General features: G+C 50.9%; 1 protein-coding gene across 5 annotated transcripts in view; it reads left to right on the top strand.

Moving 5' to 3' along the window:
* The window catches only part of CNTFR (ciliary neurotrophic factor receptor), a 38,050-nt gene extending 23,190 nt beyond the window's left edge, over nt 1-14,860 (top strand). For 2 of the 5 annotated variants that reach the window (XM_043567360.1, XM_043567359.1), the window contains 7 exons: nt 977-1,210; nt 8,060-8,177; nt 8,352-8,518; nt 9,758-9,921; nt 13,368-13,548; nt 13,950-14,118; nt 14,189-14,860. In XM_043567360.1, coding sequence (XP_043423295.1) covers nt 977-1,210; nt 8,060-8,177; nt 8,352-8,518; nt 9,758-9,921; nt 13,368-13,548; nt 13,950-14,118; nt 14,189-14,270 — 1,115 coding nt within the window. In that variant the 3' untranslated portion in view covers nt 14,271-14,860. Of the gene's footprint in view, nt 1-976; nt 1,211-8,059; nt 8,178-8,351; nt 8,519-9,757; nt 9,922-13,367; nt 13,549-13,949; nt 14,119-14,188 lie in introns of those variants that run through there. The other 3 variants (XM_043567361.1, XM_043567363.1, XM_043567362.1) reach the window with 3 other exon arrangements.
* Nucleotides 14,861-27,634: the final 12,774 nt, after the last annotated feature.

Here is a 27,634-nt window from a genome sequence, read left to right as displayed (position 1 = left end):
GGCTTGGGGGGCAGGATGAGGAACGAGGAGATTAGATTCACATCACCCAGCTCTACATGTTTGCTTCTCTGCTGTTGTCTGTAGATCAGTGTCCCCGATTTTCTGTGTCCTACTCACCTCCCCCACCTAGTGCTGCCTCTTGACAGGTGCTCCCTCCCACCCTTCCACTCCAGTCTCCTGGGCTCAGTCCATCACGCCTGGGTTGCCGAGGCCAGAACTGGGGTTTGCTTTTGGCTCTGACAGGCCCCTCCTGTGGGCAGGAGAGAAATGGTCAGAGAGCTTTCTTGGTCCCAGCACTCTCCCCAACCCCCACCTCAGCAGTTCCTGCCTCACAAAGTTGATAGCTGCCAGGAGTTCCCTAGGGCTTCCATCCTGGATCTCCCTTATCCTGCTGCTGCCCAAGCCCTGGATAGCTGAAGCAGGGTAGTTTAGGGGCTAGCTTGCCAGGGGGGCCAGAGTTGGGGAGAGGGAGAGTGGCAAGACCGGAGACAAAGATGGGGACAAGAAACAGAGGGAGGAGTCCAGAAGTAAGGCCCCTCAGCTCCAGCTTGCCTGGGTAGCAGATGTCAGTGATTGGGGCTGGGCCTATAGGTGGCAAGAGGTTAGGGTCACGGGGGGTCAAGAAAACTTTCTAAAGGACCTAGTGACTGAAAGTGACCTGGTTTTCAGTGAGATTTAACCCCTCCCAGGACGCTATACAAACTTTCTCTCACACATATACACGCAGAAGATCACCCATCCATGCATAAAAACACCAGATGTGCACTCACACATACAAATATGGAGACATTCACATACCTATACACTTCCACAGCCATAGAGAACATTTATGCACTCATCTCCTGATAGGCCATTAGACATAGAGCCTCTTGGTCTAGACTCCTCACAGTGTCTCATCCACGCACATTTCATCTGGTGGTCCCGGGCAGCTCTGTGACCTGTGACTTTTGCCCTGTGCTCTCCCCACCCCCCACAGAGGCACCCCACGTGCAGTACGAGCGCCTAGGTTCAGATGTGACTCTGCCATGTGGGACAGCAAACTGGGATGCAGCGGTGACGTGGAGGGTAAATGGGACAGACCTAGCCCCTGACCTGCTCAACGGCTCTCAGCTTGTGCTCCATGGCTTGGAACTGGGCCATAGCGGCCTCTATGCCTGCTTCCACCGTGACTCTTGGCATCTGCGCCACCAAGTCCTACTACATGTCGGCTGTAAGTGTTGCTCCCAAGCCCTCACCTGACCTACCACTCCACTCAAGAGGACTGTCCGTGAGGCCCAGACCCTTAGCTCAGATCAAGTCCTCTTCCTTTTGGGGAGGCGGGCTGCAGCACCGACCCTTGCCTTCTGATCCTATCCTAGCCTTCTCTTCTGACCTCTGAGCCCGGTGTTTCCCACTGAGTCCAGACCCCTGGGCATTTTGCCCAGGTATCTCACCCCCACCCCACCCCTGGAGGTCTTTGAGATCCGAAAATCGTACTGCCTATGACAAGATGAGCAGGGGAGGGCTGGCAGGGCATGGCCTATCTGGGGCCTGGTAGGGAGGAATCTTAGGGTCACCGATCCAAGGTGGAGTGAGGCCAACTCCATGGTGTGCTCTCACAGAGGCTGGTTCTGTGGGTATAGGAATAGGCACTCTGGGAGGCTCCAAGGAAAAAAAGAAGGCTTTCTGGAGTGGAAGGCACTGGAGTCTTGGGAGATTTGGAAGATACATTGAAAAAGTCACTTCTGGCAGAGAGCTAGGTGTGACTATAGGACTTCAAGGCTGGGGGGCTGGTGTAAATGAGGAAAGGGAGCTAAAGGAGGGGATGGGGCAAATCATGATCCTGCAAGCTAGGGAGTAACATGATCAGGGTTACCTTCTTAAAAGATCCTTCTCACTGTGGTGAAGAGAGACAGGTTGGATGGGGCAGTGCCAGGGCAGGAAGGAGGCTGTTGCTGGGTGCGGGAGAGATGATGAGGATCAGGGACTGGGGCATGGAGTTGGGGAAGTTGAGAGGGCTGGTTGGACCTCCAGGAGTTGGTGGTAGATTGGAGGTAGAGAGGACAGGAAAATAGAGAGCAGGAGGAGTCAAGACAGTTAGTGCTACCAATCACTGTGACAGAGGCAAGGTGGAAGGGTCAGTGGAAGAAAAGATAGGGTATTCTATTTGGACAGTAGTATGCAGGTAGTCTTAGTTTGGGTTTCCTGAGAATCCGATTCCAAGACGAGAACTTGTATGCAAGCAGTTTATTTGTCAGGTGGCAGAAACACAGTGAGGAAATGAGAAAGTGATAGAAAAAGGAAGTTAAGGTGACCAATAAAGACAGTTATCCAGTCACTATTATTCACTTACGCTCTGGGCAGCTGCAGCTTAACCTTGGAGAACTCAGAGAGCCCAGGCAGACATGTACCTTGGGAGTATTCCTGCCTGGGGTGTGAGGGAGCTCAGAAGCTTATATACCAACTCCTGTCCATCCTTGGTTGAAAGAGTCTCCTGGAGGTGAGGGCAGGGATGCTTTAATTCCCCTGCACTTTGGCCTAATGCCTCAGCAGGCAATGCAGATTTTGGTGACCAATGAAAGCTCTTAGGCAAATAAATGCAGAAGAGGGCAGTAGGTATGGGCCAGAGATCTGTTGCAGCACCACCAACATCTGCTATAGATGTGTTGGGTTGGGGTACTCAGGGGACATCTGGGAGTTGATGGCTATAGCCAGTGGATCTGAGGGTCTAGGACTCAGAAGGGACCTGGGCTGGGGATGGGATAAGAAAGGCCTTAGATGGGGTGACATGACCAAGGGAGAGACTCTGGGATGAGGAGAGAAGAGAACCCAGAACTGGGCCCTCAAGACCATCCACTTTATAAAGGGTTGATGGAGAGAGATGAGCCACAAAAAGAGATAAGGAGCCAACAGGAAGGTAGAAGGAGGAGTGAGTGAATGTGATTCAGAATACAGATTGGAGAAGTTGAAATGATGAGCTTATCAGTGTTGCTGAGGGTCAGCTGAGTAGGCACCTGGATCTCAGCCAGAGGCACCCACCAACAGAATATTCTTTCCTCACAGGCTCACTTCTTTTCTCCTTGAGCCAAAGATTCATGTTTTGCTGGCCTCATCCAATTTTTGTGATGCACCCCACTTTCTGAGGATGGTTTCTTTATTCCCTGGGAGCTGCTGAGGGGAGGAGATGCTTGAGGGACCTGGGAGCAGACCTTTTGCCCATTGTTAGGAGATTGGTATGGACAGCCATGGGAAATGTTAGACTGAAAGTTTCCCCATGGTTATCCACAAAACACTGACACACCAGTGGGATTAGAGGAAGGGTGAGAATATGTTTTGGTAAGGATATTCATTTTCACACAGAAAAGCCTTCTGTGTGTTTAAATAGAGAGATGGCAATCATAACCAGCCATCTTAGTTGCAAGCCAAGGGTGGAATGACCCCTGTCGGCCAGCTTGAGAAATATAGGACCAGCCTACCTAAATTCTCTCTGGCCCACCATGAGGGAGGGCCATTGGAAGTGTAACTCTCAGCCCAGCCCCACGTCCTTACACACGGAAAAGGTCATATACTGAGTGCCATGGAAGAAGAATGAGACCAATTTGACACCCTGGTATTCTCAATCTGAGTCCCAGAAGCCCTTAGAATGGAGACAGCTGGCCATGATGGTTAGGCCTTGGTGATCATGGGCCCTCATTCCTAATGACTTGATCTTCTTTGAGAGGTCATTGGAGGGAAATAGGGTCTGGAAGTAATGTCTGTAGTCTGTACCCACAGGACATGCCCACAGCTGCTCTGTTGTCACCAGAGCCCAGACCTTTTATATGTAGTGCTGACCACTCCCCAGGCCCTGCTTGTCAGAGGAGAGCTGGTCATGAGTTGGCTATAATAACAGGTACTTATCTCTCATTGCCTTATTTCCTTCTAAAGAGTTGGTGGTCAGAGGAACAGGGCACATTAATCATGATTGTCTCAGTCACTTTATATTAGTAACAAGAGACTGGGTTTGGCAACCCTCAATATCAAATTATTCTTCTTCTAGCCAGAACTCAGAGAACAGGACAAAGTTAACCCTGATTTGTAAGTCATTCAAGCCAAAAAATATTTCATATTTATCCTAAACATATATGATTTTCATGTTTCTATTTCTAAGGGAAACTGATCATAAAAATACCCTCTTGAGGGGCGCCTGGGTGGCTCAGTTGGTTAAGCATCCAACTCTTCATCTTGGCTCAGATCATGATCTCATGGTTCATGAGCTCAAGCCCCAAATTGGGCTCTGTACTGACAGCATGGATTCTGCTTGGGATTCTCTCTCCCTCTCTCTCTCTCTCTTTCTCTCTCTCTGTCTCTCCCCTGCTCTCAAGTATGCATGCTTTCTCTCTCTCTCAAAATAAATAAACATTGAAAAAATATATATATACTCTTGAAAGTCCCATTAACCAGACTGATCCTTGAACTACTTTCACCTCCCTGCCTTCAGGTGGATGCTCACAAACAGCCCAAAGGAGTCCCCCACCCAGGATGATGGAAGGACCACCCACATTAGGAAATGGGATCACAGGGTTACCTTTAGTAGCATCCTTTTGTTTACTAGACAGTGCTGATTCAGTGTCTTTCTGTTTTTAAGCTAAAACAAATCAGAGTAATTTACTAATTTAAAATGGACAATTCCTTATCCAATTTTTAAATATCTATATTTGGTTGGTCAGGAAAGGAACTCCAGAACCTCTGGTTCAGCACTGCTTCCCCCTCAGCCCTGTTTGGCTGAGAAGGAAAGAGCAGCTTGTGGTTGAAGATGTCTGGGGGAAAAGGACAGGTGGGAAGGCAGGAGAGGGGTATGTGGGAGTCCAGAAGTTGGGGTGCCTTGAGAGATGTCATGAGATAAGGTTGGGGCAGGCCATGGATTTGATGCCAGACAGGAGGAGTGTGGGTGGGGCCTGGGCAGGGCTGGAGCTGGAAGGGTCACCCTGCCCCACCCAGCCTGATCTGGCCTGGCCAGGGGTGTGGGCAGCCTGTTTCTCCTCCTCTCTGGGCCGGCCGGCGGGCAGGCCTTGTGCGTGCCGGGGGCTCCAGCCCAGGCAGGCTGGCGAGATGAGAGGAAAAACATGCGGTTTGGTGGACTGGACATGGAAAAACAAGCCAATTAGGAGGAAAACAAACAAACCCTGGGCCAGCGGGGGCAATGTACACGCATACACGGCCCCGCATGGGACCCAAGGACATCCTGCCACAGGCTGATGCAGTCACTTGGGCATCTCAGGAGCCCCCACAAGGGGCAACTTGGGATGCCTGGGCATCCAGGAATATGTCTGTATGACCAGACTGTGACATGACACAATTACTTCTGAGCTTTTGCTCACACAGAGCCTCTAACATGTTTTCACATGTTGTTCAGCTCATACGTGTGAATATACTTGAACTTCTGGGCACTTTCCCACACCCACAGTTTGAAAAAATATATTCAGGCTTAAGCTCCATCTCCTATATAGTGTTCCAGGTATGTCGTCTTGCTGTCACTACATTTCAGACTCAATGGTGCACTTACACACATTCTCAGAGAGTACCTCAGCCCCTTGGCCATACACATACAGACAGTCTTAATCAAACTGCCCTGTCCGGAATCACACACAGCCAATTGCAAAGTTACGCAACTGCCCAGTCTCAGTCACACACATGAAGCCTCTGAGTTAACGCACAGCCTCACAATTGCAGTGTCTTAAAAACGGCTTCTTCCCCATCTTGCAGCACACTCACAACAGGCCTGATCACACACTGTCCCACAACCTCACACTTGGTCTCTCATAGCACCCCCACCTCCGCCCACCCGGCCCCTCAGCTGGGCTCCAGCTGCAGCAAGTCACTCCTTTTCTTCCTTTCTTTGTTTTTCTTTCCTCCTTTTTCCTCTGAGAAACCTGGTCCCTGTCAGGAAACCCAAGCCCTTCCCTGCTCAGGGCCCAAGGCCAGGCAGGAGTAGCCAGATGACAGACAAAGCCCTGCCTGGCCCCCCGGTCCCCCATGACCTGCCCAGTCAGAGAGAGGAACTGGTTTGAGGGGAAGGCTGGTCTCAGGGGGGAGGATGGTCAGAGGGAATGTAGGGGACTGGTCAGTGGGGAGGCTGGCTGGGGGAGGGGGCCTGTGAGTCCAGTGCCATGGCCCGCTCTGCCCTCCAAAGAGTCCCAGGCAGCAGGGAGCTGACTCTGCAGCCTTCAGTACCCACCCCACCCCCAGCACCCTTCTCCTTTGAAGCTGGGGGTAAGGAGGGGGGTGGCAGGAGGGGGGAGTGGAGGCTTCTCAGCCGACCTCGGAATGTCCTTTCCTCCTGGGGTGGCTGCCAACTCTGGCCTGGCCTACAGGCCCCCACAAGGCACTTCCTGTGTCCTTGGCCACCCCCCACCCCACCCCCATGCCTCTGTGCCCCTGGGCAGATAGGGAAGGGATAGCAGAGGCACACAGGATGAACATGGAACAGACACAAGATGGACACGGGGCCAGGAAAGCTTCCCAGGGGAGGCAGACAGCAGTGGATAGAATGCAGGTTGCCCCTTGTGGGGGCTCAGCTGGGCTCTGGCTCTTCCCTGCAGCCCTGGGGCATGGAGCTGCCTTTGCCCACAGCACAGCCCACTCTAGCTGCTACATTCACCCAAGCTTCCCAGATGCCTCTCTGACCCCTCATCTTTCTTGCTGCAAAGCCAGATTGGGCCCTAGGGGTTCAGCCCCAATACACATATACTTCACACACAATGGACATGTACATGCAATCACACAGAATCAGTCACCATCACGTGTACACTGTGGATGAAAGCCCACAGTTCCCTGTGTGTCACCATGGTCACTCAGCAAGCATAGACATGCACTCCCCCCTTCACAGTCCCTGGCTTATTGAACTGCCCCCCTCCCATTTCCTGTCCACCTGTCAGGCAGGGGGTGGGGCGGGGGGGGCACAGGAGGGAGGTGTCAGTGTCCCTGGAGCCACTGACGGACATTCCTTGCCTGGGTCAGATCACAGAAGTTGCCTCCTTCCAGGAACCTGAGCCGGCTGTCCTCACGCCTTACCCAATGCCTAAGGGTGGGACAGCTGGGCTAAGTGCTCACAGCAGCAAGAAGTGTGGTTAGATAGCAGAAAGGACTTCCCAAGTGTGTATGTGTGATCATGTAGGTGGGTATCCCCATCCTGGAGTTCAGTCCCAACTCTAGCTTGCTGTGTGACCCCAGGCAGATCCCCATCCCTCTCTGGGACTCCTCATGCTAGAGTGAAGGCAGCTGCTGACCAAGAAAAGAACTGCTTAAAGGGTCTGTGATGGAGGAGCTGGGGGCTAGGGCTTGGAAGTGAGGTATATACCAAGGGAACAGTAGCTTCCTCTCAACAGGCATATGCACACACATGCAATCCTACGTGGCCACACATTCTGAGCCATGCCCATAGATACCTCTACATTCCATTGTGGATCATTCATGTCACAGAGACACATGTGACATATATACCCACGCACCTAGACACCTATACACAGATACTCACATGTACAGCCACCCAGTGCTATTGCTCCTGTGGAACCACCAGGCCTCTCCTTGTGTTTCTTAATCTCTACTGAGGGGAAGCCTGGGATGACTCTTCTCCAGGGAGCTCACTCTGACTATTCCCGCAACCAGAGGACCCAATCAGGACCATCTGCCCCCGCGCCCCCCTCCCCCCACCAGCTTCTGTTGCACAGTTTTTCTCTGGGAATGGACACAACGTGTCAGGAGATGTGGGGCTGGGGCCGATTCCCCCAGACATCATCTCCATCCTGTGATTGATGAGCTGAGGCCCGCAGCCCCCTGTTCCCCCACAATTCCCGCCTCCATTGAGCAGGTGGGGGGGGCTCCCTCTTCATATAGGCCTTGTTTTTCTTTAATTAAACATCTGGCTGTCTGCGGCCTGGGAAGCCTCAGACCCTCGCTGACAGCCACCCCTCCCCAACCTCTGGCATTGCTGATGGGTTGAAGGGGGGAGAGCTGGGGTTCTGGGGCCCACCTGTCCCCACACTAGTGCAGGGGACTAGGGGCTCCAAGAATACCCTGACCGTGCTGTCCTCACCCCCAGTGCCGCCGCGGGAGCCTGTGCTCAGCTGCCGCTCCAACACTTACCCCAAGGGCTTCTACTGCAGCTGGCATCTGCCCACCCCCACCTACATCCCCAACACCTTCAATGTGACCGTGCTGTGAGTAGACTTGCCTGTGACCCGGTTTCAACCCTGACCTCTGACCTCTCCTTCAGCCACCCACCATGCCCTCAGTCCACACCCTAGCCCAGCCTTGGGCTTGACCTTCCCCCAACCTCTGCCCCACCTGACTCTTGATGTTGGTAACAGTGCCTGGGCCTCACCCTTCCCCAGGCATGGCTCCAAAATTATGGTCTGTGAGAAGGACCCAGCCCTCAAGAACCGCTGCCACATCCGCTACATGCACCTGTTCTCCACCATCAAGTACAAGGTCTCGATAAGTGTCAGCAATGCCCTGGGCCACAACGCCACAGCTATCACCTTCGACGAGTTCACCATTGGTGCGTCAGGAGGGGGGTGGTCCCTGCAACATACTCCAGTGGGAGTGTGTGAGTGGGGGTGTGCCAGAGGTGTATATGAGCATTGGTGGGGATAGTCACATGTGTGCATAGGTATATGTGGAATGTATATACATGTGTACATATGTTCATGGTATGTATATACCTGTGAATATTTGAGTGGGTGTCCTTTACCTGTAGGGGCCAAGAGACCTTTCCAGCAGCTCTTCCCATACTCTCTCTGGCTCCTAGAGTATTCAGGAGGGGGAGGGGGGGCAGGCTGGGCCAGACCCTTGTGCAGCTGCAGCCTCCACCCCCCGCCCCACGCTAATGGCTTCCTTACGGCCTGTGATGAATGAGGTGTCAGAACAGGAGACAGGACTGGGACAGATACCGCCCTCACCCCCACCCCCATCCCAGTCAGACCCTTCTGCCTACTCCTGTCCCACTCCAGCCAGACCCTCTGCCTGCCCCTGCCCCATCCCATCCAAATCCTCTGCCTGCTCCTGCCCCAATCCCAGCCAGACCCTCTGCCTGCCCCTGCTCCACCCCATCCAGATCCTCTGCCTGCCCTTGCCCCAATCCCAGCCAGACCCCTTGCCTGCTTCTTCTCCATCTCAGCCAGACCCTCTGCCTGCCCTCCATGCCATGGCTGAATCCCCCAGCCAGACTGTTTCTACATGAGCTGGGCCCTTAGACTCCTGTCAGGAGTCCAACCCAGATCTGCCACACCTGTGGACTGTCTTTTAACCTTGACCCACAGAGCAGCTTCAAACCCAGACTCTTCCAGGGTAGACTTTATCTCAATTTGGAACTGGAAGAGTTGAGGTGAAATGCTGAGCTTGAGGGGAGTGTATGATGCTGGTGCAGGAGGGGGTGATCCAGATGACAATGGAGGCGATGCTGGTAATGGTGGAGCCATCATTTAGACTTGGTAATTGGGATGCTGGTCATCATGAGCATGGGGCTGGGATGATGGGATGAAATTTGGGATATCATTATCATGAGCTGGTGACAGTGACTGTAGTGACAGTCCTTGGTGGGAATAGGGATGTGAGAGGTTGAAATAATGAGATGGTTGTTAATGGTGGTTGCCAGAACTGACAACAGAGAAGAGGGGTAGCAACCATGACAGTTATGACAAGAATTGGCAATATGAGATGGTGGACATGGTGACTGGGGCTGACAAAGTGGGGTTTTTCCAGAGATTAGTGTGGTAATGAAGCTGTGTCTCCTTAACAGTGAAACCTGACCCTCCAGAAAATGTGGTAGCCCGACCAGTTCCCAGCAACCCTCGCCGGCTAGAGGTGACTTGGCAGACCCCTTCAACCTGGCCTGACCCTGAGTCCTTTCCTCTCAAGTTCTTTCTGCGATACCGACCCCTCATCCTGGACCAGTGGCAGCATGTGAGTGCTCTGCCCTGCCCAGATCCCAAGTGCCAGAATCAGAGCCACGTGGCATATCCATACGACCTGTATCAGCTGATAGCTGTTCCAATGTGAAGCCTGAGGGCAGCCAGAGAGGCTTTCCTCAGGGAGAAGGGATCAGATAGGCCTGGGAGGATGGATGGGTCTGAGGGAAGTATCCTGATCTGAGGCCCTAAGGGGTTCCCAGTGACCTCTGTTAGTGTGATGGGAACACATCTGTTTTTGTGGCACCCAGGGTAATGGGGAGAAATCCTGGAAGGGAGATGGCAGGTAGGGCAGTTAGTATTTGCCTTTCCTTATCTCTGGCTCTCCTCTGTGATCAGGCGTCTCCCTCATACACTCTGGCCCAGGCTGTGGGCTTGTACTGGACCCAAGGAGCAGGACGGCTCTTATCCTCAAGGACGCATAGTCTCAAGGGTTCGAGGGATCAGAATCAGTCAGTGGAGGCAAGCTTGTTCCAGGGTAAGAGTTCAGGCCATGATTAGTGTCAGGGCTCCAAAGTCAGATGTAGCTTAGGGGTCAGCTCAAGGTTATAGATGAGAAGGTAGTCTAGGCTGGGAACTAGGCAGTGGATAAGGGCTGGTATGGGGGTCAGGCTGTGGTCTGGGCTACCTACCTTTTCAGTACGTATTGATCAAGCTACTGTAGCTCAGGGGAGCAGCCAGGGGTTTGGGGCAGATTTAAGGTTCTCTCTCCTTTGACATTCCAGGGCCCTTAGGGTTGTAGGTGCTCTTTGTGGCCCATGAGGTCTGTGGGCTCAGACTGGGGCTGGGCCACAGGCCAACCCAGGCTGGCACCCAGGGGTCAACCCACCCACCAGGCTCCAGCCCCATCTCCCCATGCCCCACTTCCAGCTAGCCTTTAAAGTGCGTAATTCGATTCCAGGGTGCCTGTCCGGGTTGCAGGCCTGGCCCCCACAAAGGCTGCTCACATATTCCCTGACAGAGTCCGGAGTCCCTCCCGCCTGGCCAGCTGCCCGCGCCTAATGCATTGCTAATAACCAGGGTCTAGTTTCACAAGCCCCCCTCCCCTGCTAACGAGCTACAGGCAGCAGCCCTGCGCATCGCAGCGCACACGCCTCATAGTGGCCTTGGCATACTGCCCACCACACACATGGGAGCATGTATACATACACGTGGTTCCTAGCAGGAACCATGCTCCATACATGCATGTGACTAACATGCCAAGGCCATGCACCACAGAACTGACCCCCATACTGATGTGGACAGAGCAAAATATGCAGACTCTGTGGTAAAAAATACGTATGACCTGGCATGTGCTTTCCCTGTTCCATATCTCATTGGCATTGTGGTTGGTTAGATTTATGGCTCTTTTGAGCTTGACTTTTGCTCTGAATACAATCTACTCTCCCTTATCCTTAATATTGGAAAGGAGCAGGTGTATGATTGGGAGGGGGTAGAGAGGGGTGAGGAGAAAAAACATTGTTTGGATTTTCAGGAGGAAATGAAATATACAGGCCAGGAATTATACAAGAATGGGTACCATGAGGTCTCACAGGGGCTATCTGAGCATGGACAAGGAGGAGGCAAGTACAGGGACCTAGCATGGGTTCCCTGAATCTTCTGTTCTTGCCCTAACTCAGCAGGGAGGCTGAAGGGCATGCCTGACATATGCTACGGCCGACTGGACGGAGGACTCTGAGGCTAGGCAGATGCCAGTTACTAGAGAATTCCTGCCAGTGGAAGAGCCATTCTCTTAAGGGGATGGATTAAGGGATCAGTGATAACCCAGCAAGAAGGGCCCAGTCTTAGGATATGTGGCTGCCAAGAAAGGATTGGGTTCCTGGGCCACATTCCGAGAGGTATGGTGCCCACCATAAGCCCACCAGTAAGTGGTAATCTGATCTGCTTTTCATAGCTCTCTCCCTTTGGGGAAAGACAGTTGTGAAGATCTGGGGAGATAGAATCAAAGGAGAGGCCTGAGGGTCAAATCCTGACAAGAGGGAAAAGGAGCTGAAGGAGCTGGGACTACTCAGCAAGAGGGGGTCTTTGCAGGGTAAAAGGGTGTAGGGGACCAGAGGAGGAACTGGGCCCCAACTCCAGGGGAGGAGAGTCTATGGGGCCCACCAATCTTCTAGGTCTGGGAGTAGGACTTACTGAGCTTAGGTCTGGGCCCCAAATGACTTTCACCCTGACCCTGACCTTTACCAGTGCCTGCCACCTCAGGGCCATGGGGATGGGGGCGGGAGGGGGGATTATTGGAGGGGCTTCTTGCTGTACTTAGACACACCTTCACACATATGAATACACATACACGTGTGCACATGTACTCACAGCCTTTCAGGTAGGTAGCCCAGACCCCAGTTTTCTGGGAAGGAAGATTGGAACAGGGACCAAAAAAGCCCTGAAGCCAGACGTGGCCCAGAGCAGCATCCCCCCCCCCCCCCCACCGCCCGCCCCTGCCGGCTGCCCCTGTTTACGAGGAGGCTTAATGAGGCAGCGGGTGCCGCTGAGATGAACCAGAGCTCAGCCTGGGACTGGGAGGGGCGCTGGACAGGCAGGCCAGCCTGAAGGGTGGGGGAGACCAGCAGAATAGGGCTGGCCTCCGCAGGGGTGGGGTGGCGATGCCTCCAGGAGGAAATGGAGCAGCTGCCCTCCTGTCCTGCCTCTTGGGAGCTGCCCACCCCACCCCAGTCCACCTCAGGCAGGGTGACGACCATACTGAGGTCTTCCTGAATGGGAGGAAGTGGATGCACTGGGCAACTGGGAAGCCAGGCTCTGAGCTGGAACCCATGATGATGACAGAGCTGATTGAAGTGTGTTTGGTCCTCATTATACCCCTGTGAGATAGATCGTAAATGCCATTTTACAGATCAGCACAGCAAGGCATATGGAGGTTAAGTAACTTTGTCACTTGCTTGTAAGGAGTGGAACTAAAACTTGGACTCAGGAAGCCTGGTTCCATGACTGTGTTCATAACCTTCCTTCTAAGCTGCTTGTTTTGTTTTGTTTTGTTTTGTTTTGTTTTGTTTTGTTTTAATGCTGCTTCCTGATGGGAGAGGGCAGCATATCACCATCCCCATTCTTACCCTGTTACTCTTATCACCTCCAGGCAGGGGCTGAGATCAGGGCTCAGATTGAGGGCTGTGAGGAAGCTGGGATGACAACAGAGTGAGACAATGAGCAAAGTCCTCCTTCTGTTCCCCTGGGGGTGCTTCCAGTCTCCTTAAAGATTTTCTTACTCTCCTTTAGGATCATCTTCCCTCTCTCGGGGTTTCCCCCCTGACATGTCTTTACCTTCCTTGAGGAGTATTCTTAATATCTCCTCTCTCTCCCAAGGAAGTCCTCATTTCCTCCAGGGGGTCTTCACTCTTCTCTGCTCAGAAGTGTTCTCAGTTCCTCTGGGGGTGCCTCACTCTCCTGACCCCCAGGGCCCCCTACCCCCATCCCATGGTCTGGCTGCAGGTAGAGCTGTCAGATGGCACAGCGCACACCATCACAGATGCCTATGCTGGGAAGGAGTACATCATCCAGGTGGCGGCCAAGGACAATGAGATTGGGACATGGAGTGACTGGAGTGTGGCCGCCCATGCCACGCCCTGGACTGAGGAGCCACGACACCTCACCACTGAGGCCCAGGCTCCGGGTGAGCCCATCCCCCATCCCCTGTTCTCTCAGTGACCTGCACTGTTGCCTGGTTCTATCTTGTGCCTTTCAACTCCTCCCAGGACTTAGAGTCTTAGAGCCCAGGCACTCTGTGGCTGCTTCACTGCTGTCTGTCTGTCCTGCCCATGCTGTTCCTGGTCCTTGCTCTGGACATTCTTGGTAGGGGCCATTGGGTGGAGGGGTCATCTGTGAGCCTTGGGGAAGCACGATCTGCCTGATGGGCAAGGCAGGATGTGTTTGAGAGAGGAAGCAGGGGCTGTCTGATGGGAGAGGCAGCACTGTCTAACACAGGGAGCAGGAACAATACACCTCATGAAACCCCCCAGAACTGGGTTGGACTGTAGCCCTGGCCCTGCCCTGAGTTACCCCCATGTTCCCCAGAGACCACGACCAGCACCACCAGCTCACTGGCACCCCCACCCACCACGAAGATTTGTGACCCTGGGGAGCTGGGCAGCGGTGGAGGAACCTTGACACCTTTCTCAATCGGCGTCCCTGTGACCCTGGCCCTGGCCGCTGCTGCCGCCACTGCCAACAGTCTCCTGATCTGGTAAGTCAAGTAAGGTTGGGTGGCAGAGGGGAACCTGAGGGAATCCCTATCCCACCCTCTTCCCTCACAGCCCCCTGCCCTGTCTCCCCAGAGCCCGGCATCCCGTGAGGACATGCCAGCGCACCTGCAGAGGAGCAGGAGGCCGGAGCTGAGCCCGCAGACCCCAATTTCTATTTTGCACACGGGCAGGAGGACCTTCTGCATTCTCTTCAGACATAATTTGTAGAGACCCCGGCAGGCCCGGGCCTGCCGCCCCCGAGCCCTGCCACACCACACTGGCCCTCCTCCCTCCCTCGGGAGAGGAGGACCTTGCAGCCAATCCACCCACCAAAGACCCACCCCTACCCCCACCCTGGCCCCTTGGGCTGGAACCTCCAACGCCAGCGACTCCCAGGAGCCCTTGGGGGGGTTCTGAGGGGATCCCCTCACATCCATAATTTCTCCTCCTGCCCCAGCCTCCTGTCTGTCCCAGGGTCTCTGTTGCCACCATCAGATTATAAGCTCCTGACACTGGGGGGGCCCAGCCACCCCTTCCCCCCAGTGCCCACACTTTTTCACTCCCCCACCTCTGCCCATTTTGTACGGCCCTCCCCTTTCCCTGTTCGTACCCCACAGTATTTAATGCCCTGTCAGTCCCTTCTAGTCTGACTCAATGGTAACTTGCTGTATTTGAATTTTTTATAGTTGTATATACAGGGGTGGGAGGGTGGGGGGGTTCTCATTAAACGTCACCATTTCATGAGTCCTTGGAACAGACCCACTTTGGGAGGGTTTCCTTCTTCCAAGGATCTCTCCCCTTCTAGGCCTGGAGGAGGGAAGAAATTCTAGTTGGGCATCCATATGGGGGGGAGAGGCAGTTTAGCTCTCAGGCAGACGTGTGGAGCTTTCTGCTTCTTTGGAGGATAGGGCTCCCTGGAGGCCACGGATAGAGTTGCAGGGACTGAGGGGTTCCAGTGAGGCAGGTCCCACATGGGGATGTCCAGTCAGTCCTAGAGGCTGCTGAATCCTGACGGGAGCAGCCTGTCAAGAGTCATCTCCAGAGCTGCCTTCCACGAATGCCTAGGCTTTACCCATAGAGGCTAGAGATGCAAGAAGGGAGGTGACCAGACTTTATCCTTGCGGTAGGAAAGACTGTCATCCCTGCCATCCAGGAGATACAGTCCAGGGCTTCTAGCAGGTCAGGCCTGGGGCTCATCTGAGCTACAAGGCACAGAGCGCAGAGCGTTCTGGGCCTGGGCAGGCCAGGAAGCTGCCTGAAGGAGGCCACTTGGAACGTGACTAGGGACTGGACCTGTGCTTCAGGACTAGAAATGTGGGGTACAAGATTCACCCCAGCGTTAGATTACAGTCAGGACTTCATGTGAGCGGGAGAGGAGCAGGCTTTGGGTTTACAGGGTGCCCAGTCTTTGGTCCAGCCCTGTACCCTGCCCACACCTCTAGTTTTCAAACTAGAATTCCAAGATCCTTCTGATTTCTTCTCAGAGGAGGGGCTCCTGGCTGCCCCAGGCCTGCTCAGGTATAGCCCCCTTGTAGAAACCACCCCACCACAGCTCCTCAGCTGAGGATGCCTAAGGCTGGGGCCAAGTTTGCAGGTACCTCTGGCCTGGGGATGGGAGGAAAGGATTAGACCAGAGCCCCAACCCAGGTTGGCCTTGCTCTGGGTTCCTGAGACGAGAGACAGATGGAGTCAAAGCCATGGATACACTGACTTGTGTACACACTCCCCACAGCAGGTGCTGAGCACCATACCTACACTAAGCTGCTAATACCATGATGCCACACACACATATGCCAATTCAAGCCCTTTTTTCAGGCAGGGTCAGAAAATGGGTGTTCCTTGCTGGTCTCACCAGGCCTGGCTCTGCCCCTTCCCCTGCCACTAGGAGGAGGGATCCATAGTGCCTCAAGCACTGATGAGTTAGGCCTCGACAGGACCTGGGGCTGGGTGAGGGGCTCAGAGTGAAGGTGGCTAGCTCTCTTCCAGACCAGGCACTACAGGAGGAGAGGGGTGTTCCAGGTGGGAGATTCTATCGAAAGCAAAGGCCTGATATCAGGGTAGAGGGGCCTGTGGCTTTTCAAGCACAGTAGTCTCAACTGTGGGAATGCATGACTCCTCATTCACAGGAAGAGGCTCCCAGGATGGACATACTGAGAAGTGGCTGTGGACCTGCCCGTGTACCCTGGACCCCCTATTTGCCTGTTTGTCTGGTTCCTGTGAGGTGTGGCTTGGGCCTGAACCTATACTCTGGGTTTAATGGGTGGAGGGAGGAGGGGGTCACAAACTCTCACCCAGGACATTGTATTCCTGGGATGGGTCTGAGCCTCCGCCTTCCCTGTCTTTGTGGTAGTGGGGCTAAAGTTCGGGGATCTCTGGCCTGTGCTGCCTTCCTGTCTTCAGAGCCTTGGTCAGCCCTGACCCACCCACCACCCACACAGGGCTTGGGCATCATCAATCTGGCCTCTATTAGCAACATGGGAAATCAATTATGTGGGGTCTGGGGAGGAGAAAGAGAGTAGGGGGCCTGCTGGTGTCTCAGAGTCCAATGGAGAGGAGAACTGGATCATCTCCCTGCCCCCAAACTCAAGAGAGAGACCCAGCTCCGTCCTAAGCCCCGAGGGGTCTGGAGGATTGGTGTCATTGCCTCTGACAGGCGTGGGCCTGGGGTTAGTCATTCCTCTTTGGAAGTTCTGGCCCTCAACCTCACAGAGGCTGCTTGCTTTGGAGGGGCTTGGGAGTGCTGTTTGCTGCTGCCTCTGAGTACTGTCTCTCCATGTCATTATTTCCCATGGTGGTTCTGGGGAGCTCATGTAAGTATAGATATCAGTTCTTAATGCTAAATCAGAGCCCAGAGAATTAAAACACTGTTGAGGGGGGCTGCCAGGGAAGGCTTGGTTCCCAGGCCCAATGTGTACAGCAGCCTACCCTTTCAGCTCACTCGTTTCCTTTGCTCCACCAAGGGGCACTGGGGATGGGGACCTTACTCTGTGTCATATTCCTATAAGGCTAACTTGTTTTTGCCCCCACCCTCTTCTCACTCAACCCATTTCCATCTGTCTCTGTCCCATTCCTATCTCTTAACAAGTCTTTGTCCTGGTTACTATCCTTGTGTTTCTCTCTGAGTGTTTCTATCCTGTCTCCTCCTCTGTGTATGTCTCTGACTCCTGTCTCTGTTGCCATCCCTGTCTTTGCCTCTCTGTCTCTCCTCCCTATCTCTCAATCTTCCCTTTCCTACCTTCCTCCCTGGTCTGTCTCTGTGTGTCAATCCTCATCTTGGTATCTGTGCCTCTCTCTGTCTCTGCATGTATCTCCACCCCATCTTGTGTTTCTTTTCCTCTTTCCTGACTCTCTTTGCCTTTCCTCACGTTGCCTCCCTCTGAGTGTTCCTGCCCTGGTCCAGACCCCAGCCTGAGGCCACTGTGCCTCTTTGGCCTGAGCTGGAGGCTGTCCTGGTTTCTGCTGCCCCCTCTCGGCCACCTGCCTGCCCTTCATTCCTGCTCCCGGCCAGGCGGCTATCAGCCCCCTAAGCCCACATCTGCCTCCCAGCAGCCAGCCAGGAGAGAGGAAAGTGGTCAGGAGACACTAGGCTGTCCCTTTGGGGCAGCCTCTGGCCCTGTGAGCTCCCCAGAGCCAATGGGTGAGCTCATTAACTCCCTAGACTGGGACTTTGGGAAAGTTCATCTTACATGAAAAGAATGAAGTGCTTGGTGGCAGAAAAGATTGGGGTGTATTCATCACACCCTTCCCTCTCAGAGGAGGTCAGAGAGGAAGGAGGTCTGAGGAGGGGAGTCTGATTGAGCCAGCCTGAGGAGAAGCTGGAGGAGAACTCATCTGACAGGGGTACTCCAATGGGGAAGGCTAACCTGAAGGTGAGTGGGCCAGTGTGACAGGATGAGTCTGAGGGGAGGTTGGTCTGGGACATGCTATACAGCTCTTGGTTGGAAGGTCCAGTCTGAGGGGGTAGAGTGATTGAGTGTCTGAAGGGTCCAGTCTAAAGAGACACCACTCTGAAAGCATACAGGTCTGAGAACAGGATCACCAACTAGTCCTAGTTGGCCTGGGACTTTCTCAGTTTAGCACTGAATACCTCAAGTCCTGGGAAACCTCTCAGTCCCAGTCCTATTTGAGAAGGCCTTGCCTAACAGTGCCAGTCTGATGGGAGAGTCAGTCTGTGAGCTAGTGGATCTGAGGGATTCTGGTTTGACAGTGCCACTCTGAGGGGAGAGGCTGTTTAAAAGGCTGGAAGCTTCTTTGGGCTGGAACCATGCCTGCAAGGGAGTGGATGATTAGGGTCCTTGCCGAAGGGCAGTGGCTAGGGGAATGGCCACGAGGGGGCAGAGCAAGCTCTCAGGAGAATCAGAGGTAAAGGCCCCAGAGCTGGGAGCCAGACAGTGCATAGCTGTGTGCAAAGTGTACCCTCAACATCATGTGTCACTGTGCCATCACCTGCAAGTTTCAGGTGATGATGTACAACCACACAGTTGTTTTTGTGTGACTAGGTTAACAGGGGCACATCTGTGGTATGTTAGCATGTAGCCTGTGATGGAGAGTGTGCCTAGTATGGCCATGGCTGAGGCCTTACCTGGGGCTGTAGGGAAGAGAACAAGAGCAATCTGGCAGAGAAGTTACCTTGGGAGGGGCTGAGATGAGGAGAGGGTAACTATGCTTCCCTACCTGTACCTACCCTCGTTCTCTAGAGTATTCCCTGAGAGTCCAAGAGCTAGTAAGTACTTTGGTGATGTATAAGGACAGCCGCCAGGCCAGACTACATGACTAGGCCCTGCTGCCCTCCTCTCCAGCTTCTCTCCACCTGTTCCCTTCAGCTGGTACTCCTCCAGCTGGATACCATCCTCCTACCCCATTCCCCAGTCATTGTTCCAATCTCTCCTACTTCCATGCTTTGGTTCACACTGTGCCCTGCCTGGATGCTCTCTTGTGAAGCATTTGAGGTCCCTCTGATGCTGCCTCCTATTCATTCCTGTACCATGGACTGAACACCCCCCCGCCCATGTACTAAGGCCTAGTTCTGTGGGTCCCTGCTTCACTTCAGGGACTTGAAAGTGCTAGGGGCTGCTAGGGTCTTGCTCAGAGGATGGCTCTGGGCGAAGAGGTATGGACAAGGCAAGGCTGGGGATCTCGGTTAGGAAGGCAAAGTGAAGCCATCACAGAATCACAACTCCATCCTACCCCCCTGCTAACAAAATTAACAAAAGCCCAAACAAGCCAAAGCAAAAATGCTGCTGCAAACTCAAGTCAAACCAAACAAGCAAATTCTTTTTATAAACCTTAAAATGTGATAGCCAAGGAAAGTAACAGAAGATTCTGGTGTAACAAGTGAGCGGTATGTCACCTAACCCCATTGCCCAAAAGGAGCATTGAGAAAAGATGAGTCAACAAATACCAAGGATTGTCACTAACTAATGTCCTGTAATTTGAAGAAAATGGATTGTTGAGTGAGTAGGTAGCCTTAGGAACAGTCTGGGGAAAGGCCTTTGTAAGTAGAAGCTTTGTGTTCCTCCATGAGATCTCAGGAGAGGCAAGAAGAGCTGCCATAGCTTGGCAACCTCCAGAGTATGGGGCTGAGGTTGGGGGGACAAACCAAAGCCTACAGGATGGGATATGCATCACCTCCCAGCTGGAAGAGGATATCTAAGGGGGGCCTCAGTGGAGAGACAGCACTTAGGCCACATCAAAGTCAGCAGGTTGCCAAACCATCCTCATAGCACAGAAATGGGGTGGGTGAGTTTGAAAGCAATAGCTGGCTTTCAAACCATAGCTCCCAGAAGATAAACAGGTCCAGTTGGGAAGGGGCTCAAAGACCTACACTCCAGGGAAGGAAAGGTCTGCTAAATGTGAGCCATAGTACGTGGTTGAAAGTGGAAAGAGAATGGCCTGGACTTTAGGCATTCAGACCACAGCCACAATATAGGTAAGAAGGAAGTAAAGAGGGAAAATGGGAAGGGAGGGAGGGAAGAGAAAGGAACAAGGAAGACAAGATGCAAAAAATAGATGAAGGACCCAATATAGAAGAAAAAAACCAAAAGAATAAAAGATTTCCTGGCAAGTTATTCTGTTAGAAGCCCTTAATAATAGTATGAAATCCAGAGAACATGAACTCAAAGACAAGATGATGACATAACAGAATGAGCTGGAAAGGGAGATTACAGGGGTGCCAGGGTGGCTCAGTCAATTAAGCGACCAACGCTTGATTTTGGCTCAGGTCATGATCTCATGATTCGCGAGATCAAGCCCTGCAGTGGGCTCTGTGCTAACAGTGCGGAGCCTGTTTGGGATTCTCTCCTTCACTCTCTGCCCCTCCCCTGCTTGTGTGCATGTGCTCTCCTCTCTCTCAAAAAACAAAAACGAAAAGGGAGATTACAGAACTAAGGAAAAATAATAAAGGAACAAAAAAGTATCATTACAGATATAATAGACTAGCAATAACAAAACACAGAATAGATATGGCTGAAAATCAAAGTAATCTGTAGGAAAGGCTTTGAGATCCTGAAAGTGAATACGATGAGAAAAGATAAAGATACTAAAGCAATTAAGAATGAAGTTAGTAGGACAGAGGCAAGCTACTATAAGCATAATTGTTGGCAGCCCTAAAGTAGAGGTTCCAAAAATGGAACAGAAAAAGATATTAAGATAGGAAATACAGAAAAGCTTTCCCTGAAATTAAGGAAGCACTGAATATCCAGACTGAAAATGAACACACCATATACCAGAAGAATTGATACAGAATAATTGATACTGATTTATAAATACTGATTTAGTTACTAAACTTTGAAGATTAAGTAAGAATACTTTGGGATCCCAGGCAGAAAGAGCAAGTCGTGTATGGAGGAAAATTCAGTCTGATCTTAGGCTTTCTGCAACCTAACATTCAACAAACCAAAATAATGAAGCAATACCTAGGAATTTCTAAGGGTAAAAAAGTGTTACCCCCAAACATAACCAACAAACTGATTGATCTCACTCATGAATTTGGGGATACAGAACTCATGAGCGCTTCTGAAAACTACACAGTGACAAATTCAGTCAGCCAGAGACTAGTCAAAATAAGCTGAGGAAGGGAGATCTATGGTGAAAGGACAGGTGGTGAACATTCATTGCACTTAAGTGAAGATTAAACTGGGAATTTTAGTTGTAGAACACACTGTAAATATAAATCCTTATAAGGTGAGAACAACATTGGCAACATAATCTGGAATGGAGAGAAGCAGTGGGAAGGAAAGCAGACGTACTAATCACATTTTCTTTCATAGAGCAACTATAGCTCATAAAACTGACAATGATAAAAATCCTACTCCAACCTCTTAATCAAAATTGTTCTTAACTTGAGAGGGGTCTTTTAGGAATGACTAATTTTTGAGATGAAGAAATGCTTAGCTGAAAGTTCAGCTATTCCTTCATTTTCACTTTGTTTTATTTACTTTTTTAAGCAGGCTTCATGCCCAGCACAGAGCAGGATTTGAACTCGTGACTGTGAGATCAAGACTCAGACACTTAACTGACTCAGCCACCCAGGCACTCCACCTTTGTTTTCACTTTAGTTTCTTTTCCCTCGATTAATTTCAAGTATGTTTTGTATGTTAAGTCAGAAAAACTTCTTCTGCAGTAGGTCCCATTCATCTATAAGTTTTCTACCTGTCTCTCTTCTTATATACTGTTCTCTTCACTTCCTGCCTCCACCCCAGTACTTTATTCTTACCAGATGTTGACCTATCTCTGGGTGGTGAGACTTAGTGACAGGTTGCATTTTTCTTTGTATTCTTTTGTGTGGCTTATAATTTTTAAATAACAAGCATGTATATTTTTTCAGTCTATTTTTTTTTTTACAGACTATCTAATCTATCTATCATCTCTTTTGTTTTAAGGTAAATCACTTAACCTCTATGAGCCTCAGATTCCTCATCTTCAGTCTGAGGACAACAAGATTTACATTAGAGGTTTTGAAGATTGTGAGATAATATGCGGTAGGCTTAAAAATTGGCCTCCAAACATTTCCACATCTTCATTTCCAGAACCTGTGAATGTTAACTTACATGGCAAAGGGATTTTGCAGCTATAATTAAGGATCTTGAGATGGGAAGATTATCCTGGATTATCAGGTAGTCCTGATGTAATCGCAACCATCCTAGTAGAAAAGAGGTGAAAGGGGTCAGAGTCAAAGGAGAGGTGATGGGGTGATGGAATCAGGAGACTGAAAGATGGAGGAGGGGTCTACAAGCCAACAAATACAGACAGCCACTAGAAGCCGAAAAGGCAAGGAAATTGATTCTCCTCTCAGAGCCTCCAGAAGGAACCAACCCTGCGTACATCTTGACTTTAGCCCAGTGAAACTGATTTCAGACTTCTGACCTTCAGATTGTAACAGAATAAATCTGTGTTGTTTGAAGGCACTAAATTTATGGTATTTGGTTAAAAAAGCAACAGGAATCTAATACACCTTCCTATGTGCTGTTCCCTTGGCCTCCCCATCCATCTCTTTTATCCCTCCAATTTCCACTTGTTCAATATTTGATTCAAGTTTCCCTGACATTGCCTATCTTCTGCTGCTGCCCAGAGATGGGGTATTTATCTCCTATCACAGCAGTCACCACTCTGGGTTACTGTTGCTCATGGATAGGTCTCTCCCTCACAGGCTGGGCATGGGTGCCAATAGAGCAGGGCCAGTTCTCTCTGCCCATCTAGCCCAGTGGAGGACCCAGCTTGGTAACTATTAAGTTAACAGGTGAGTGAATGAGGGCTAGGTGAGTAGTTGGTACGATATAACAAACCATTATTCTATTTCCTTGGTGTTAGTATCTCTCCCTCGCTATTACTACCTGGCTTTCTCTCCCATCAGCCTGTCCTCTACATACAGATACTCTTTCATCTCTAGAAAACCAATCTGTGACTTCCTTCTTTGGTCCTTGGTCTAAAATACACCCACACCTGTTGTAAGTCTGTCAGTAGGTTTACTTTCACATGCGCATGTGTGTGTATATGTGTAGGTTATGAAGACCTGTGAACCTCTTTATGTGTATTACCTGGATATGTGGTATGTGTGTAGTGAGTGCAAGACCTGTGTATCTCTGTATGGATGTGTTTTCATGTGCATGCCTGTGGTCTGGGTAGACTTGTTTCTCTATACATAGGTCTTCACTTGTATGTATGTGTACCTCTGTTTGTGGGTTGTGTATGAATGTGTTAGTGTGTGTCTGTATGTGCAGGGAAGGATACCTTTGACTTCTGCCCCCAGGGGGTTTGACGGCCTGAGGCAGGAGTTGGTGTGCCTGGATAACTTACTGAGATGTTAATGGAGTTTTGTTCCAGTGCAGTCTTCCTTTCTTGTCTCAGGCAGAAGGCTGGGCCGTTTTTCTCCCTGTCTTTTGGGGTGAGCATTGCAGGCCCAGGCCCCTCAGCCTAAGATATCTTCCTGACTCTAGCCTTGTGGAAGCCCAAGCTTCTTTAGGGGATTATGCTAAGGAGAGAGGAGAGGGTCAAAGGAATCTAGAGTACCCCTAAATGAAGAGGGGATCTGTGTTTGCAGGAGTAGGTGGGACCCACAAACACTGCCTACTGATGCCCTAGGAATGGAGACATGGTGAGCTTGAGAAGGCAGGACCCTGGAGATTGAGCTCCCAAATGGGCATCTCAGCAAAGAACATGTGAATCTCAGCATAAAAACCCAGGATTTTTGCACAGGTGGGGAGGAAGGGGTGAGGAGGTTCTCCCAAAATGACTTTCCTACTAGCTCCAGGAGCAAAGACCTGGGAAAGAAATTATAATTAGTTTTGTTTTGTTTTTACCATTTTAGCCATTTTTTAAGTGTACAGTTTTGTGGTATTAATTATATTCACATTGTTGTGTAACCATAGATTTCATTTTTATAAAATAGAGAAACATTACTAATTCTACACACCTGAGCACACCAACCACTGGGCTCAGTGTCACAGGAAAAACACATACCAGTTATGGGGGGCACTATGGAGAGGCAGAGGACACCTCCTACCCCTGGGGGGAAGCCCAAGGAAGGATGGGAGGGAAAGGCAGGAATAGTGAGGACCCTCCTGTGGTCTGTAGTGGGCCGGGTGCAAGCTGGGGCGGCAGAAGAGGTGGAGCCAGGCAGTCTTGGCTTTGAGAGCCAGGCTGAGGTTCAGGAACCTCTACTGAGAGTCAGAGGGCCCTGGGAGCTGGGGAGACTTTGTCAGATTTGTGCTTGGGAAAGACTGCTCTGGCGGCCGTGCAGAGGAGGGCAAGGAGGGAAGAGAATGCAGAAGAAGAGGTAGCTAAGAGGTGTTTTGAATGAATAATGTGGAAGGCCTGAGGGCAGGTAGGAGAAGAACCAGGGCTTGGTCAGTGAGAACAGTGCTTTTTAGAGCACATAATCATCATAGCTTGATGAATGTGGAGGGGAAAGGAGGGAGAGGGAAGAGCCTTGTACAACCCTGTTGAGTGGGAGATGGTAGGAAATAGCAAAGGGGGAGGATAGGCTTTGGAGAAGTTGATAATAATCCTGGCTCATACATTCAATCACTTGCATATTATGGTCATACAGCAAGTAAGGAGCAGATGGGCTCAGATTATATATGTCAAGTGTAAGGCACTAGTGGGACTTCTTGGTAGAAGGCCTTAGGTCAGTAGTTAAGAGAATGGACTTGGGTCAGATAAACCTGGGCTCCTGTTAACCTTGGACAAGGTGGTTAATCTCTCTACAGCTCAGTTTCCTTAAGTGGAAAATGGGAAAAGCTTGTACTTCATAGGGTCCTTGTAAGGATTTAATGAGATGATGTATATAAAGAAATTAGCATGACAGTGCCTGCCATGTTGTAAATACTCCATAAATCTTAGCTTTTAATAACAAGAGCAGCAGCAGCAACAACAAACATCAGTCTGGGACTTGGGAGTGAGGTCTAGGTTAGAGTTAAGGCATCATCAACACAAAATGGACACAGAAGCCATAATGCAAAGGAGGACTTCAGTTAAGGAGAGAAGAGAGGAGAGAGTGGGGGAAGAGAGCACAGCCCAACAGAGAGGAGGGGGCCAGGGAGGTGAGGGAGACAGACAGAATGCTGAAGTTGAGGACAATGCAGCAAATCAGAGTTTTGGGTTTTTAAAAAAAAATTTTTTTAATGTTTACTTTTTTTTTTTTAATTTTTTTTAACGTTTATTTTTGAGACAGAGAGAGACAGAGCATGAACGGGGGAGGGTCAGAGAGAGGGAGACACAGAATCTGAAACAGGCTCCAGGCTCTGAGCTGTTAGCACAGAGCCTGACGCGGGGCTTGAACTCACAGACCGCGAGATCATGACCTGAGCCGAAGTTGGCCGCTTCACCGACTGAGCCACCCAGGCGCCCCTAATGTTTACTTATTTTTGACAGAAAGAGAGAGAGAGAGAGAGAGAGAGAGAGAGAGAGAGAGTGCGCGCGCCTGAGTGGGGGAGGGGCAGAGAGAGAGGGAGACACCAAATCCGAAGCAGGCTCCAGGCTCTGAGCTGTCAGCACAGAGCCCAGTGTGGGGCACAGGGCTCGAACTCACAGACCATGAGATCATGACCTGAGCCAAAGTCAGATGCTCAACCAACTGAGCCACCCAGGTGCTCCGCAAATCAGAGTTTTAATCCAGACTATATCACTGCTCTCTGGGGCTTCAGGAAAACCTGTGGGTTACCTGAGTCCTGGTTCCTTCATCTGTTCCATGGACCTATCTTGCATGCAGGTGAGGGATATCCATGATGAATGTAAAGCTCTGACAGAGTCTAGGTGCTTAATTAACAATAGTTGTTTTAGGAAGAGGAATACCTGTTCCCAAAGAGGGTGGCTTCATGGAAGGCAGTGAAAGATGGAGTTTCAAAAAGGGATCAACAGCCTCAATGCTGCCAAGAAGTCAACAAAGATAAGGACTACAAAATATTCATTAGATGTGACAAGGAGGTGAAAGTGACCTTGGTGAGCCACCTCCAGGGATGGTGAGAGCAGAAGGTGGGGGCAGCGGCTGAGGAGTGATGGGAGGTTGGGAAGAGGATCTGACAAAGCAGGTGACAGCTGGGCAGGGATGCTGAGGAGCGAGTAGGCGGGTAGGGGGCAGCAACAGGCATGGTTTCAAGATAAGGAAATCAGAGCAAAGTCACAGCAAGTCTGCCTGTCCCAGAGTATGACTGCCTTATGCTCACCCTGCTCCCACCAGCTGATGACTGGCTCCACCCTTGGGATCCTTTGCTCCCCACACAAGGCCTCTCTGTCTGGGCACAGACCACGGTGAAATCCCAGGGCCCGGGGTGTGTCCTGGGACCCAACCTGGGTCACCCAGTGCTGAGGTCAGTCACCTCCTCTCTCTGCCCTACTTGCTAGTGCAGCCTAGGAAAAGTTGGAGTGGTTCATACCTTCTGCCAGATCTTGACTTCTTGTCCCTGTCTTTTTGCTTGCCTGGATCTGCACAGCCCAGGGGAGATGGACAGTAATAATAAAAATAGCTACCAATTATATTCTTTCTCCAGGTCCTTTCCCACCAGTATTTAAACATGCCTATGTAAGAAACATAAAAGAAATTTTTACAAATTAAATATAAACCCTCTCTGATTCCACATCCTTGTGTATCTATTCTCCTTCCCCCAATTTTTTACAATAATCTTGAGTCATGTGTATTGTATTAGCTTCTTACTCATGAAACCATTCAGATCTGGTGGCCACCACATACCCCATCTCCACTGCCCACCTTCCATTGCCCACTGGAACAACTTCTTGCCAAGATAATCAACAGCATCCTTTCTTTTAAATCCAATGGTCCCTTTTCTGTAACTACTGGACCTCTCTGACATTCTGGATTGCTGACCTGTCCCTCTTTCTTGAACCTCTGTCCTTTCTTGGCTTCTCTGAAACGGTGTTCCTTCCTGGTTTTTCTTCTATCTCTCTGACAGCTACTTCCTTATTTACTTTGCAGATTTATCCTTTCCCCTGCATCCATTAATGTTAGTATGGTGGACTCCTTTATGTATTGTTTGGATAGCCCTCCCTTCTGGTGAGAACTGCCTTTCACTCATATGGTTATCATGGGAGCCACCATATAATGACTTCACTACCCCCCCCCCCGCCCCCCGCCTCATGGATCACTGATACAGGGAAATGGCACCTGACCAAAGCCAGGCTCATGAGAGCAAGTCCCTAGGAATTTTGAAACTGGAACTGAGAAGGGTAAGCTGGAACTAGAACAGAAAGAAATGAGCCAATATCTTGTTGGGATTTAAGCTATAAAGCTGAGAATTGCCAGAAGCTGGATTTATTATTATATGGATTGAAGAAACATAGGAAGCTTGTCTGGAGAGAAAATAGGAGAGAGAGGAGGCAGGATGGGGACAACAAGCAGGACTTCCCAATTCCTCTGATTCTCCCAGTGTATCGCCATCTTGATTGCTAGAACCCCTCAGTTTCCTAATCATCAGCATTAGAGAACAGCCAAGAACGCAGCTTCTGCAATTCAGCAAGGCACATAATGATCTAGCTTCTAGCAGTCTGAGGTTCAGACTGAAACAC

Source organism: Prionailurus bengalensis, chromosome D4 (assembly GCF_016509475.1).
Source record: "Prionailurus bengalensis isolate Pbe53 chromosome D4, Fcat_Pben_1.1_paternal_pri, whole genome shotgun sequence".
In the NCBI taxonomy this organism is placed as follows: Eukaryota; Metazoa; Chordata; class Mammalia; order Carnivora; family Felidae; genus Prionailurus; species Prionailurus bengalensis.
The sequence above is the reverse complement of the archived record's forward strand: the minus strand, read 5'-3'. Positions and strand labels throughout refer to the sequence as shown.